This window comes from Eriocheir sinensis, unplaced genomic scaffold (assembly GCF_024679095.1).
Source record: "Eriocheir sinensis breed Jianghai 21 unplaced genomic scaffold, ASM2467909v1 Scaffold50, whole genome shotgun sequence".
Taxonomy (NCBI): domain Eukaryota; kingdom Metazoa; phylum Arthropoda; class Malacostraca; order Decapoda; family Varunidae; genus Eriocheir; species Eriocheir sinensis.
The window spans coordinates 155,001-167,500 of NW_026111832.1; the positions used below are offsets into that span (position 1 = coordinate 155,001).

Genomic DNA, 12,500 nt, shown 5'->3' on the forward strand with positions numbered 1-12,500 from the left:
ACGCCCACGGACGAGGACAGGGACACGCCTTCACCCATACTTCCACCCACACCCGCAGACACACCCTCACCCACGCCCACGGACGAGGACAGGGACACGCCTTCACCCATACTTCCACCCACACCCGCAGACACACCCTCACCCACGCCCACGGACGAGGACAGGGACACGCCTTCACCCATACTACCACCCACGCCCGCAGACACACCCTCACCCACGCCCACGGACGAAGACAGGGACACGCCTTCACCCATAATTCCACCCACGCCCGCAGACACACCCTCGCCCACGCCCACGGACACAGACACAGACACGGACACGCCACCAGACACCGGGGTGTCGCTGCCGCCTCCAGGCACGCCCACGCCCACGGACAGGGACGCGCCTTCATCCATACACACATACACTCCACCACCTACGCCCACGCCCACGGACGTCCACACCCACACCTCCAGACACGCCCACGCCCACACCCATAGAATAGAAGAGGAAATATGAAGAATGAAGAAAGGAAAACAGGAAAAGGAAAAGTGAGAAGAAAAGGGAAGAAAAGGAGTCGAGGAAAAGAAAAGAAAAGAAAAGAAGAAAAGGAAAAGGGAAATGAGGAAAGAAAATAAACGAATGTATAAAATAAAATAAGAAAAAAAAGGAAAAAAAATGAAGCTAGTGTGTGTGTGTGTATGTGTGTGTGTGTGTGTGTGTGTGTGTGTGTGTGTGTGTGTGTGTGTGTGTGTGTGTAATCTTCGTCTTGTAAATAAAGCAACAATGAACATAACTTTTTTTTTTCCTTTCCTTCCTTTTTCAATATCTTCCTTTTTCTCTCTCTCCTTCTCCCCTCCTACCTTCCCTTCTCTTCCCTTCATCTCCTTTCCCTTCTTCTACATCCTACTTTTTCTCATCTCTCTCTCTCTCTCTCTCTCTCTCTCTCTCTCTCTCTCTCTCTCTCTCTCTCTCTCTCTCTCTCTCTCTCTCATCCCTTCCTTCCTCATCCCTTCACTCCTTCACTTCCTTCCCTTCCCTTCCCTTCCCTTCCCTTTACTTCCCTTCCCTTCACTCCCCTTCACTTCCCTTCCCTTTCCTTCACTTCCCATCCCTTCACTCCCCTTCCCATCCCTTCCCTTCTCCTACAGACTCTTTGGAAGGGCTGGAGGGCATCACAGGAGGACAAGGAGGACAAATGGAGGACAACAGGCTGTGAAAACTCAATCATTTACTGCTTTCCGAAAAAAAATAGTCTCCATAACAAACAGCTCCATAAATAGTCGGGGTCTTAAAATTTATTAGGCTACCCTCGTGAATATTACCCCAATTTTTGTTTTCGTTGTTTTTTGCAAATGAAGCACTTTTTTAGGGGCATTTTGAAGCCTATATAGAAACATCAAAGGGGTGATACAGTCTTCCTAAGCTCCCCCCACCCACTCCCCCACCCCCAAGAAAATACGGCACAGTAGGCCTACATTGTGGACCACCTGAATCCTTATCAACGGTAAACGGTAAACATCCTCTTTCTCTTCTACCTCATCTCTCTCCCCTACAACAGTCTCTCACTTACCTCTTATCTTTAATTTCTTCTTTCTCCCTTCTTCTTGTGGAGTGTGTCTGGGGCTGGTTAGGTTGTGGGACCAAGGCCTACTGAGATCCTGCAACACTTGACCCATTAAGCGCCGGCTCCATAGTCCAATTTAAACACAGGCCTTGCAAATCACTCGAAGCGAACTATTAAAACTATACTTCACAATGATTAGGTTTTCAATGCAACACAAGACTCATTAAGCGCCGGTTCCATAGTCCAATTTAAACACTGGCGATTAGGTTTTCAATGCAACACAAGACTCATTAAGCGCCGGTTCCATAGTCCAATTTAAACACTGGCGATTAGGTTTTCAATGCAACACAAGACTCATTCAGCGGCGGTTCCATAGTCCAATTTAAACACTGGCGATTAGGTTTTCAATGCAACACAAGACTCATTCAGCGGCGGTTCCATAGTCCAATTTAAACACTGGCGATTAGGTTTTCAATGCAACACAAGACTCATTAAGCGCCGGTTCCATAGTCCAATTTAAACACTGGCGATTAGGTTTTCAATGCAACACAAGACTCATTAAGCGCCGGTTCCATAGTCCAATTTAAACACTGGCGATTAGGTTTTCACTGCAACACTTGACCCATTAAGCGCCGGTTCCATAGTCCAATTTAAACACTGGCCTTGCAAATCACTCGAAGCGAACTATTAAAACTACACTTCACAATGATTAGGTTTTCAGTGCTACACAAGACTCATTAAGCACCGGTTCCATAGTCCAATTTAAACACTGGCGATTAGGTTTTCAATGCTACACAAGACTCATTAAGCGCCGATTCCATAGTCCAATTTAAACACTGGCTTTGTGATCACTCGAAGCGTACTATTAAAACTACACTTCACAATGATTAGGTTTTCAATGCAACACAAGACTCATTAAGACATTTCCAGACTGGTTTCCTAACATTTCTGAACATTAACACAAACACTTGACACAACACAAGGAATTTTCGAAGTCTTTGGTATTGGGTATTTCATTAGGTTAGGTTTTCAATGCAACACCAGACATTTTAAAACATTTCCAGACTAGTTAACTAACATTTCTTAACGTTAACACAAACACTAAACACAACACAAGGAATTTTCGAAGTCTTTGGTTTTTGGGTATTTCATTAGGTTAGGTTTTCAATGCAACACCAGACATTTTAAGACATTTCCAGACTAGTTTCCTAACATTTTTTAACCTAAACACGAACACTTGACACAACACAAGGAATTTTCGAAGTCTTTGGTATTGGGTATTTCATTTTCATTCATTAGGTTAGGTTTTCAATGCAACACCAGACATTTTAAGACATTTCCAGACTGGTTTCCTAACATTTCTTAACATTAACACAAACACTTAACACAACACAAGGAATTTTCGAAGTCTTTGGTTTTTGGGTATTTCATTTTCATTCATTAGGTTAGGTTTTCAATGCAACACTAGACCCATTAAGACATTTCCAGACTAGTTTCCTAACATTTCTTAACATTAACACAAACACTAAACACAACACAAGGAATTTTCGAAGTCTTTGGTATTGGGTATTTCATTAGGTTAGGTTTTCAATGCAACACCAGACATTTTAAGACATTTCCAGACTAGTTTCCTAACATTTCTTAACATTAACACAAACACTTAACACAACACAAGGAATTTTCGAAGTCTTTGGTGTTAGTCAAGAGTAATAGTATTGACAGGATCACAAAGAACCTTAAAAGCGGGGATCCCTCACTCCCTTCTCGGCATAACCTAAAATGTAAACAAAGAAATTATAGATGCTGGAAGGTCTATAGACGGCATAACAAGAGGAAGAGGAGGAGGAGGAGGAGGAGGAGGAGGGGGAGAGAAAATATATATAAGGAAGAAATTAGATATGAAATTAAATGGATTAGATAAAGTTTAGTTAATTAAGAGAGAGAAAGTAATTACCTAACTATCTTTATCCCTCCTCCTCCTCCTCCTCCTCCTCCTCCTACCCCTCCTCCTTTCCCTCCTCCTCCTCTTCTTCCTCCTCCTCCTCCTCCTCTTTCTTCCTTTGTTGTTTCCTTTCTTTCTTTAATTCGTTCTCTCTCTCTCTCTCTCTCTCTCTCTCTCTCTCTCTCTCTCTCTCTCTCTCTCTCTCTCTCTCTCTCTCTCTCTAATCAATCACTTGCCCCTCCCCCCTTTTCTCTCCCTTCCCTCCAATCGATCATTTCTTCTCTCCATTCTTCTCTCTTCTCCTCTTCCTCTCTTCTTCCTTCTCTTCCTCTCTTCTCCTTCTCTCTCTTTTTATCTCTTTCTCTTCTTACATTCTTTCCTCTTCTCTCCTTCTCTTCTCTCCTTTCTTTCCTTCCTTCCTTCCTTCCTTCTCTTCTCTTCTCTATCTCTTCCTTATCTTATTTTTCCCTCACTCTAACACCCCCCCCCCTCTCTCTCTCTCTCTCTCTCTCTCTCTCTCTCTAATCCATACTCACCTCGGCCCATAAACTTTACTCTGAATCTATTATTTCCGCGTTGCATTCCGGGGATGGTTTATGGTAACTGGAACAGGACTATAACCCGTACCTAGACCCCGCGCTAGTAAGGGTTGTGTAACGGAGGAGATATGGATCGGAATGACGTAGAGGTCGTTGAGTTTCGTAAGGTTTTTTCGTACTAATGTCCGGTATTGTTTTGGGGTCTCCGAGGTTGCCTGCTTTCGTCTCTGCCTCCTATTCGATTATGTTCCGAGGGTTACAGGGATGGTTTTAATGGGTGGTTTTTATGGGTGGTTTTTATGGGTGGTTTTTATGGGTGGTTTTTATGGGTGGTTTTTATGGGTGGTTTTAATGGGTGGTTTTTATGGGTGGTTTTTATGGGTGGTTTTTATGGGTGGTTTTTATGGGTGGTTTTAATGGGTGGTTTTTATGGGTGGTTTTTATGGGTGGTTTTTATGGGTGGTTTTTATGGGTGGTTTTTATGGGTGGTTAATAAGGGTGGTTTTTATGGGTGTTTTTTATGGGTGTTTTTTATGGGTGGTTTTCATGGGTGTTTTTTTCCCGTTCAAGTTTTTTCTGTATTTTTCTATAATTTTTCTGTAATTTTTCTGTATTTTTATGTATCTCTCTGTATTTTCCTGTATTTTCCTGCATTTTTCTTTATTTTCCTGTATGATTTCCGTAATTTCCTGTATTTTTTCTGTATTTTTCTGTATATTTACTTTCATTTTCCTGTATTTTTCTGTAATTTCCTGTATATTTTCTGTATTTTCCTGTATTTTTCAGTAATTTTCTGTATATTTTCTTTCATTTTTCTGTATTTTTCTGTATTTTCCTGCATTTTTCTGTATTTCTTCTGTATTTTCTGTACTTATTATTCTCTCTCTCTCTCTCTCTCTCTCTCTCTCTCTCTCTCTCTCTCTCTCTCTCTCTCTCTCTCTCTCTCTCTCTCTCTCTCTCTCTCTCTCTCTCAAGGTCATGTGTGTGTGTTTGTGTGTGTGTGTGTGTGTGTGTGTGTGTGTGTGTGTGTGTGTGTGTGTGTGTGTGTGTGTGTGTGTGTGTGTGTGTGTGTGTGTGTGTGTGTGTGTGTGTGTGTGTGTGTGTGTGTGTGTGTGTGTGTGTGTGTGTGTGTGTGTGTGTTTACATGTTGGAGAATATTTGAACAGGTAAAAAGAAATATATATATGCACTAATTATTATTATTATTATTATTATTATTATTATTATTATTATTATTATTATTATTATTATTATTATTATTATTATTATTATTATTTCACCTCTATGTTTTCAAATCTTAATCTAATCTAATCTAATCTAACCTAATCTAATCTAATCTAATCTAACCTAATCTAATCTAATCTAATCTAACCTAATCTAATCTAATCTAATATAATATAATATAATATAACCTAATCTAATGTAATCTAATCTAATCTAATCTCTTCCCTTCTCTAATCTAACCTAATCTCACCTAATCTAATCTAATCTAACCTAATCTAATCTAATCTAACCTAATCTAATCTAATCTAATCTAATCTAACCTAATCTAATCTAATCTCTTCACTAATCTATTTTTTTCTTTGTAATTCATCATATAATTTGTATTTTTCTCTTCTCCTCCTCCTCTTCCTCTCATCCTCTCTTCTCCTTCTTTCCTTTATTTCTCTTCTTATTTATTTATTTCCTTCTCTCTTTCTTTCCTCTACTCTCCTTCTCTTCTCTCCTCTCTCTGTCTTTCCTTCCTTCCTTCCTTCCTTCTCTCCTCTCCTCTCCTCTTTCTGTCTTTCCTTCCTTCCTTCCTTCCTTCTCTCCTCTCTCTGTCTTTCCTTCCTTCCTTCCTTCCTTCCTTCTCTCCTCTTTTTTAGTCAAGGTTTAAAAGGGAAAAGAAAAAGAAAACATCAACTTTTTACACATATATTAATTAACTTTACATTTTAATTTCCTTTCTTTTAATTCATTCGCTTATCACATTATTTTTCTTTCTCTCTTTCTTTCCTGCATTTCGCCCCACCAAGAATTCTGGTTTCCTTGTTTCCCTATTCCTTCCCTTTTCAGATTTTCTTTCCTCTCCTTCCTTCCCTTCATTTTCCTTCCTTCCCTTCATTCATCGTTTTCTTTTCCTCTCCTTCCCTCGCTTATCACATTTATTCTTTCTCTCTCTTAAAGATGAGCTCCGGGGGGGCAGTGTGAGTCAAGCGAGATGGCGTCACTATAAACGCCTGCCCGCGCCACAACGGAAAGGGGCCAACCACCACGACACGCAAAAATAATAAATAAATGGAAATAGATAAAATAGAGGGTTTTAAAAGGGAAAAAGAAGAAAACAACATCAAATTTTTATACATATATTTATAAACTGTATTTTTCTTTCATTTTCTTTAATTCGCTTACATGATTTTTTTTTCCTACATTATTTTATTTTTTAACAATATTTTCTTTACTCTCTTTTCCTATCTCCATTTTCTTTTCTTATTTTCTTTTCCTTCCCTATTTCATTTTCATTTTCATTTATTTCATTTTCATTTTCATTTATTTCATTTTCCAACTTTATTTCCTTTCCTTCTTATCTTATTTTTCTTTTCCTGATTTTTTTTATTTATTTCATTTTTTTCCTTCTCTTCCATATTTCCTTTCCTTCCCTTCTTCTTCAATTCTCCTTCCTTAAATTATCCTTCCCTTCCCTTCCTTCCCTTCTTCTTCATTTCTCCTTCCTAAAATTATCCTTCCCTTCCCTTCCTTCCCTTCTTTAATTATCCTTCCCTTCCCTTCCTTCCCTTCCTTCCCTTCTTTAATTCTCCTTCCCTTTCCTTTCCTTCCCTTCTTCTTTATTTCTCCTTCCTAAAATTATCCTTCCTTCCCTTCCTTCCCTTTTCCTTCAATTCTCCTTCCTAAAATTATCCTTCCTTCCCTTCCTTCCCTTTTCCTTCAGTTCTCCTTCCTAAAATTATCCTTCCCTTCCTTTCCTTCCCTTCTTCTTCAATTCTCCTTCCTAAAATTATCCTTCCTTCCCTTCCTTCCCTTTTCCTTCAGTTCTCCTTCCTAAAATTATCCTTCCCTTCCCTTCCTTCCTTTCTTTAATTCTCCTTTCCTTCCCTTCTTCTTCAATTCTCCTTCCTAAAATTCTCCTTCCCTTCCCTTCCTTCCCTTCTTTAATTCTCCTTCCCTTCCCCTTCCTTCCCTTCTTCTTCAATTTTATTTTCTCTCTTTCTTAATTCTAAAAAAACACTTATTAACGAAAAATGGATGATTGAGGAATGCAAAATCGTGGCTATTTTTATTATTATTATTATTATTATTATTATTATTATTATTATTATTATTATTATTATTATTATTATTATTATTATTATTATTATTATTTATGTTATTGGATTAAGTGCGTGCATAATATCTGTGTGTGTGTGTGTGTGTGTGTGTGTGTGTGTGTGTGTGTGTGCCAATACGTACACAAAAAATACATTATACATACATTCATTCCTACATTCCTACCTGCTTACACACACACACACACACACACACACACACACACACACGGTTACATAACACACACACACACACACACACACACACACACACGTACATCGATATAGACAAGAAGGAAATTCAACACAAAATAACAAGTTTGCGTCAATAAATTCTTAGCATACTCTCTCTCTCTCTCTCTCTCTCTCTCTCTCTCTCTCTCTCTCTCTCTCTCTCTCTCTCTCTCTCTCTCTCTCTCTCTCTCGATAAAGAGAGATCGATGGAGTTTTAAGAGAGAGAGAGAGAATTAGATACGAGGAATTTGAATAAAGAAGTAAAAAAAATAAAAAAATAAAAAGAAATTGCAAGAAGGTATCGACCCCCTTAGGAAACGAAGCAGGGAGAATTTGATAAAGAAAGAATAAAGGAAGTAAATAAAAGACAATTGTGAGTAAAGGAAAGAAATAAGAAGGAATTGGATTAAACAGAATTGAATAAGGAAGTGAAATAGACAAAATATATAGAGGCTTCGATTCCCTTATAGATAAAACAAGAGAATTTGATAAGAAAGAAATGAATAAACTAGAATTGAAACCAAGTGGGAGGAATTAGAAGGAATTTGATAGGATAGAATTGAATAAGGAAGTTAAATAGACAAAATATATAGAGGCTTCGATTCCCTTATAGATAAAATGAGAGATAATTTGATAAGAAATAAATTAATAAACTAGAATTGAAACTAAATGGGAGGAATTAGAAGGAATTTGATAGGATAGAATTGAATAAGGAAGTAAAATAAACAGAATATATAAAGGTTTCAATTCCCTTATAGATAAAAACAAGAGAATTTGATGAGAAAGAAATTAATAAACTAGAATTGAAACTAAATGGGAGGAATTAGAAGGAATTTGATAGGATAGAATTGAATAAGGAAGTAAAATAGACAAAATATATAGAGATTTTGATTCCCTTATAGATAAAATTATGGAAAATTCGAATGAGGAAGAATAAAGAAAATGAATAAACGCGAATAAAAGATAATGGAGGAGAATAAAAAGGAATTTGATAGGATAGAATTAAGTAAAGGAATCCAATGAAGAAAATATATAAAAGTTTCGATCCTCTTATGAAAATCCTCTGATACTCCGGATGTCCCCCTTAATGCTCCCCGAATCCTCTGTTATATTTGTGATCCTGCTTGTGTAGTCTTCAACTCCACCGATTATTCTCTCTCCCTCCTCTTCTCTCCTCTTCCTTTCTTCCTCCTCCTCTTCTTCCTCTTCTTCTTCTTCTTTGGTTCCTGTTTCCTGATTTGCTTCTTCTTCCTTCGTTCCAAAGATAGATGTTTCCTCCTTTTCTTCTTCAATTTCTTCTTTTTCTTCTCCGTTTATTTCTATTTCATATATTCCTCTTCTTTCTCCTCCTTCTTCTTCTTCTTCTTCTTCCTTTCTTTCTTCCTCTTCTTCATTTTCTCCTCTTCCACTTTCATCATATATTCCTCCTCCTCCTTCCTCCTTCTCTCTTGCTTGTAAATCCTCTTCCACGTATTTGTTCCACTCCTCCTCCTCCTCCACCTCCTCTTTATCCACTTTCTCTCTTCCCTCATTCCATTCTTCGTTTTCTTTCGTTTCCCATTCTTTCCTCTCCTCCGCCAGCCGTTTCCCGTTTTCTTCGTAAGCTGATGACCCGTTTTCTTCGGTATAATTGAAGGGGTTACCAAAGAGATTCAATTCCCTTCTCTTTTCTTCCTCCTCTTCTTCTGTTTTCTTCCTTTCTTCTTCTTCTTCTTCTTTGTTTTCATTCTCTTTGTCTTCTTCTCTGTTTTGGCTATTCCATTCTCCAAATTCTACTTTCTCTTCTTCTTCTTTCTTTTCTTCCTCCTCTTCCTCCTTCGTATCTTCCTCTTCCCTGTTCGTTGAATTCAGAATGTTGAAGTTGTAATATTCTATCGAGTTATTTGCTTCATCTTCCGTTTTTATCAAGCTTTCTCCCTCTTCCTGTTTATCATCGATTCCTCCGTCTATTCCTCCTTCGTAAGCGCCCAGGAAGGCATTGAAATCTTGCGTGTTATCCCCGTTTTCCTCATTCTTATCGGAGTTTATCCCTATTCCCTCATTCGTAAGTTCTGTATCTTTTGTTTCCAGCTTCCCCTCCTCCTCCTTTTTATCGTAATATATGTCATTTCCCTCATTCGTCAAGTCTCTCAATCCTTCTTCTTTTTTCTCCTCCTCCTCTTCCTCTTTCTCCTCTTCCTCTTCTTTATCATCGTTATTATCCCCACCACTCATGTCAAATCGGTGGTCAGTCAAGTTAGTCAGTTGAGCAAATTTGACTGATTCTGGTGGTGGTGGTGATGTTGGTGGCGACGGTAGCGTGGTGATGTCATGTTCAGCAGCTTGGTCGTCAGTCAGTAAACCGTTGACTGATTTGACTGAGTTGACTGAGTTGACTGAGTTGACTGAATTGACTGGATCTTCTTGGGTTTCTGAGTCATCTGTAAACGTCTTGACTGAAATGACTGACGTTCCCGGGTTGTCAAATTCCATTCCCTCTACTGATTTGACTGATTTGACTGAACCCGCGGATTTGACTGAGGTGGCCAGGGCGTCCTCTCTCTCCCCTGACTGATCGAAAGCTGTCAGATTCATTCCTTCGGTGGACTTGACTGACTTGACTGAAATGGTTGACTGAGCTATTCCGAAGACACCATCTGCCCTTTCTATCTGCTCTGAGGTTGTCAAATCATCTCTCTCGACTGATTTGACTAAACTTGCTGATTTGACTGAACTTGCTGACTTGACTGATATTGTAGACTGAGCTATTCCAAAGTCATCTTCTCTTTCATTTGACTGATCTGGGGCTGTCAAATCATCCCTGTTGACTGATTTGACTGAACTAGCTGATTTGACTGAGAGGGTTGACTGGGCCATTCCAAAGTCATCCCCTCTCTCATTTGACTGATCTGGGGCTGTCAATTCATCCCTGTTGACTGATTTGACTGACTTGACTGAAATTCTTGACAGGGCCATTCCTAAGCCTGCTGACACCGCTGAGTTGACTGAACGAAGCGATTTAACTGATTTTGCAGATTTGACTGATTTTGTTGGTTCTGTTTCCTTCTCTTCCTTCTCCTCCTCCTCCTCTTCTTTCTTCTTCTCTTCCTCCTCTTCCTCCTCTTTCGTCTCTGTGAAAAAAGAAGAAAAAAAAGAAGAATTAATGTGAGGGTTGTTGATAAAGAAAGAAGAGGAGGAGGAGGAGGAGGAGGAGGTGGAAGAGGAGGAGGGTGATTTTAAATGCGTCATCCATCTCTCTCTCTCTCTCTCTCTCTCTCTCTCTCTCTCTCTCTCTCTCTCTCTCTCTCTCTCTCTCTCTCTCTCTCTCTCTCTCTCTCTCTCTCTCTCTTCATAAAAAACTTTAATGAGAGAGAGAGAGAGAGAGAGAAGGAAGGAAGAAAAGAATATATATAGGTCTCTCTCTCTCTCTCTCTCTCTCTCTCTCTCTCTCTCTCTCTCTCTCTCTCTCTCTCTCTCTCTCTCTCTCTCTCTCTCTCGACAGGTTATCATTTACTTTTTCTTTCATTTACTTTTATTTGTTTGTTTTTGAAGAAGGAAGAGGAGGAAGAGGAGGAGGAGGAGGAGGAGGAGGAGAAAGAGGAAAAAGACAAAAACGAAAATAACAAGAGAAGAAGAAGAAGAAGAAGAAGAAAATACCTCGTAAATATAAAACAAAAAAGAAGGAAAAAAAACGTATGTGTGTGTGTGTGTGTGTGTGTGTGTGTGTGTGTGTGTGTGTGTGTGTGTGTGTGTGTGTGTGTGTGTGTGTGTGTGTGTGTGTGTGTGTGTGTGTGTGTGTGTGTGTACCTTTTTTCCTCTCTCTCTCTCTCTCTCTCTCTCTCTCTCTCTCTCTCTCTCTCTCTCTCTCTCTCTCTCTCTCTCTCTCTCTCTCTCTCTCTCTCTTACCTCCATTCCCTCCTTCCTCCATATTCGCTGTTATCTCTTCTTCCATCTCCTTTATCAAATTCTCTACGTCCTTATTCGCCTCCTCTTCCTCCTCCTCTTCCTTCACTTCATTTTCTTCAGTTTCCCCTTGAATTTCGGCCCCCGGGGGAGTGTCCGTCACCTGGGGCTCATTAACGTCACCCACACCTGCGCCTGAGGTTACCCGGAAAGGCGAAACTCCATCCGTATCGACAGTTTCATCAAGTTTCTGCTCCGTTACCACCTGGGCCAAGAGTAAATCTTTATATTCCTTTAACACTTCCGAGGCGTCACGCTCCCCTGTCCCAGCACCCGGCATGTTAACGTTGGGGTCATTTTCCGTTGTTTTCCCCTCCGTTTCGCCAGTTTCGTGCACCGGGGCGAGGTCTTCAGGGGCAGCGTCGGGGTCTTCGGACACGGTGCCAGGCAAGGGAAGGTCGGTCCAGTCTTTGCTCCTTGTCATAATCACGGTTTTTCTACTTGAATTCGCCGAGCTCGCACGCACTTCCCCTCCTCTGCTGCGGATCGTCCTTGCGGAGTGGGTGGAAGGTGCGGAGTGGGTGGAGCGGGTGGATGTGGGTCTGCTCCCCTGGCTTAGCTCTAATGCGGAGTTTAGAAGTGGAATAGAGGTCGGTGGATGACTTAACACGCCCATTTTGACGCTTCTCGCATCCTCATTCTGGGTTCCAATTTCCCCACCCACGTTTTCCTTCATTCCCTCAGTTTCTTCAGTCTTCCCTCCTTCTTCCTTCGCCTCTTGGTCCTCCTCCCCTCCATCCTCGCTTCCTACATCCTCCAGCTCGCCTCCTACGCCCACGCTCGCATTCTCACCCGCTCCTTCGTTAGTGTGGGACCCTCCTTCAGCCGCTTCTCCCGCCGCCTCCTCCCCCGCCCCTGGAAGTGAGCTCTCCGCGCACCCCATTGTGTACCTTCGCGCGGGCTGGAGTTTCCTTAAGGGGGGATACCTTCCTTTTTTTTGGGTGGTGAGAGGTGTGTTTTTTTTCTTCTTTTTTTTTCTTCTTCTCACGAAT

General features: G+C 40.5%; 2 protein-coding genes across 2 annotated transcripts in view; one reads left to right on the forward strand and one right to left on the reverse strand.

Annotated features, from left to right (window-relative positions):
* LOC126992761 (uncharacterized) overlaps positions 1–769 on the forward strand; it is a 3,046-nt gene extending 2,277 nt beyond the window's left edge. Inside the window, exon 4 of the mRNA XM_050851572.1 lies at positions 1–769. This exon is cut by the window's left edge and continues 1,336 nt beyond it. Within this exon, the coding sequence (XP_050707529.1) occupies positions 1–498 (498 nt within the window). The 3' untranslated portion in view covers positions 499–769.
* Positions 770–7,789: 7,020 nt separating this feature from the next.
* LOC126992760 (glutamic acid-rich protein-like) overlaps positions 7,790–12,500 on the reverse strand; it is a 5,020-nt gene continuing 309 nt past the window's right edge. Inside the window, exons 1-2 of the mRNA XM_050851571.1 lie at positions 11,452–12,500; positions 7,790–10,676 (exon numbers count right to left, since the gene is read on the reverse strand). The exon at positions 11,452–12,500 is cut by the window's right edge and continues 309 nt beyond it. Of these exons, the coding sequence (XP_050707528.1) occupies positions 8,617–10,676; positions 11,452–12,391 (3,000 nt within the window). The 5' untranslated portion in view covers positions 12,392–12,500 and the 3' untranslated portion in view covers positions 7,790–8,616. The remainder of the gene's footprint in view (positions 10,677–11,451) is intronic.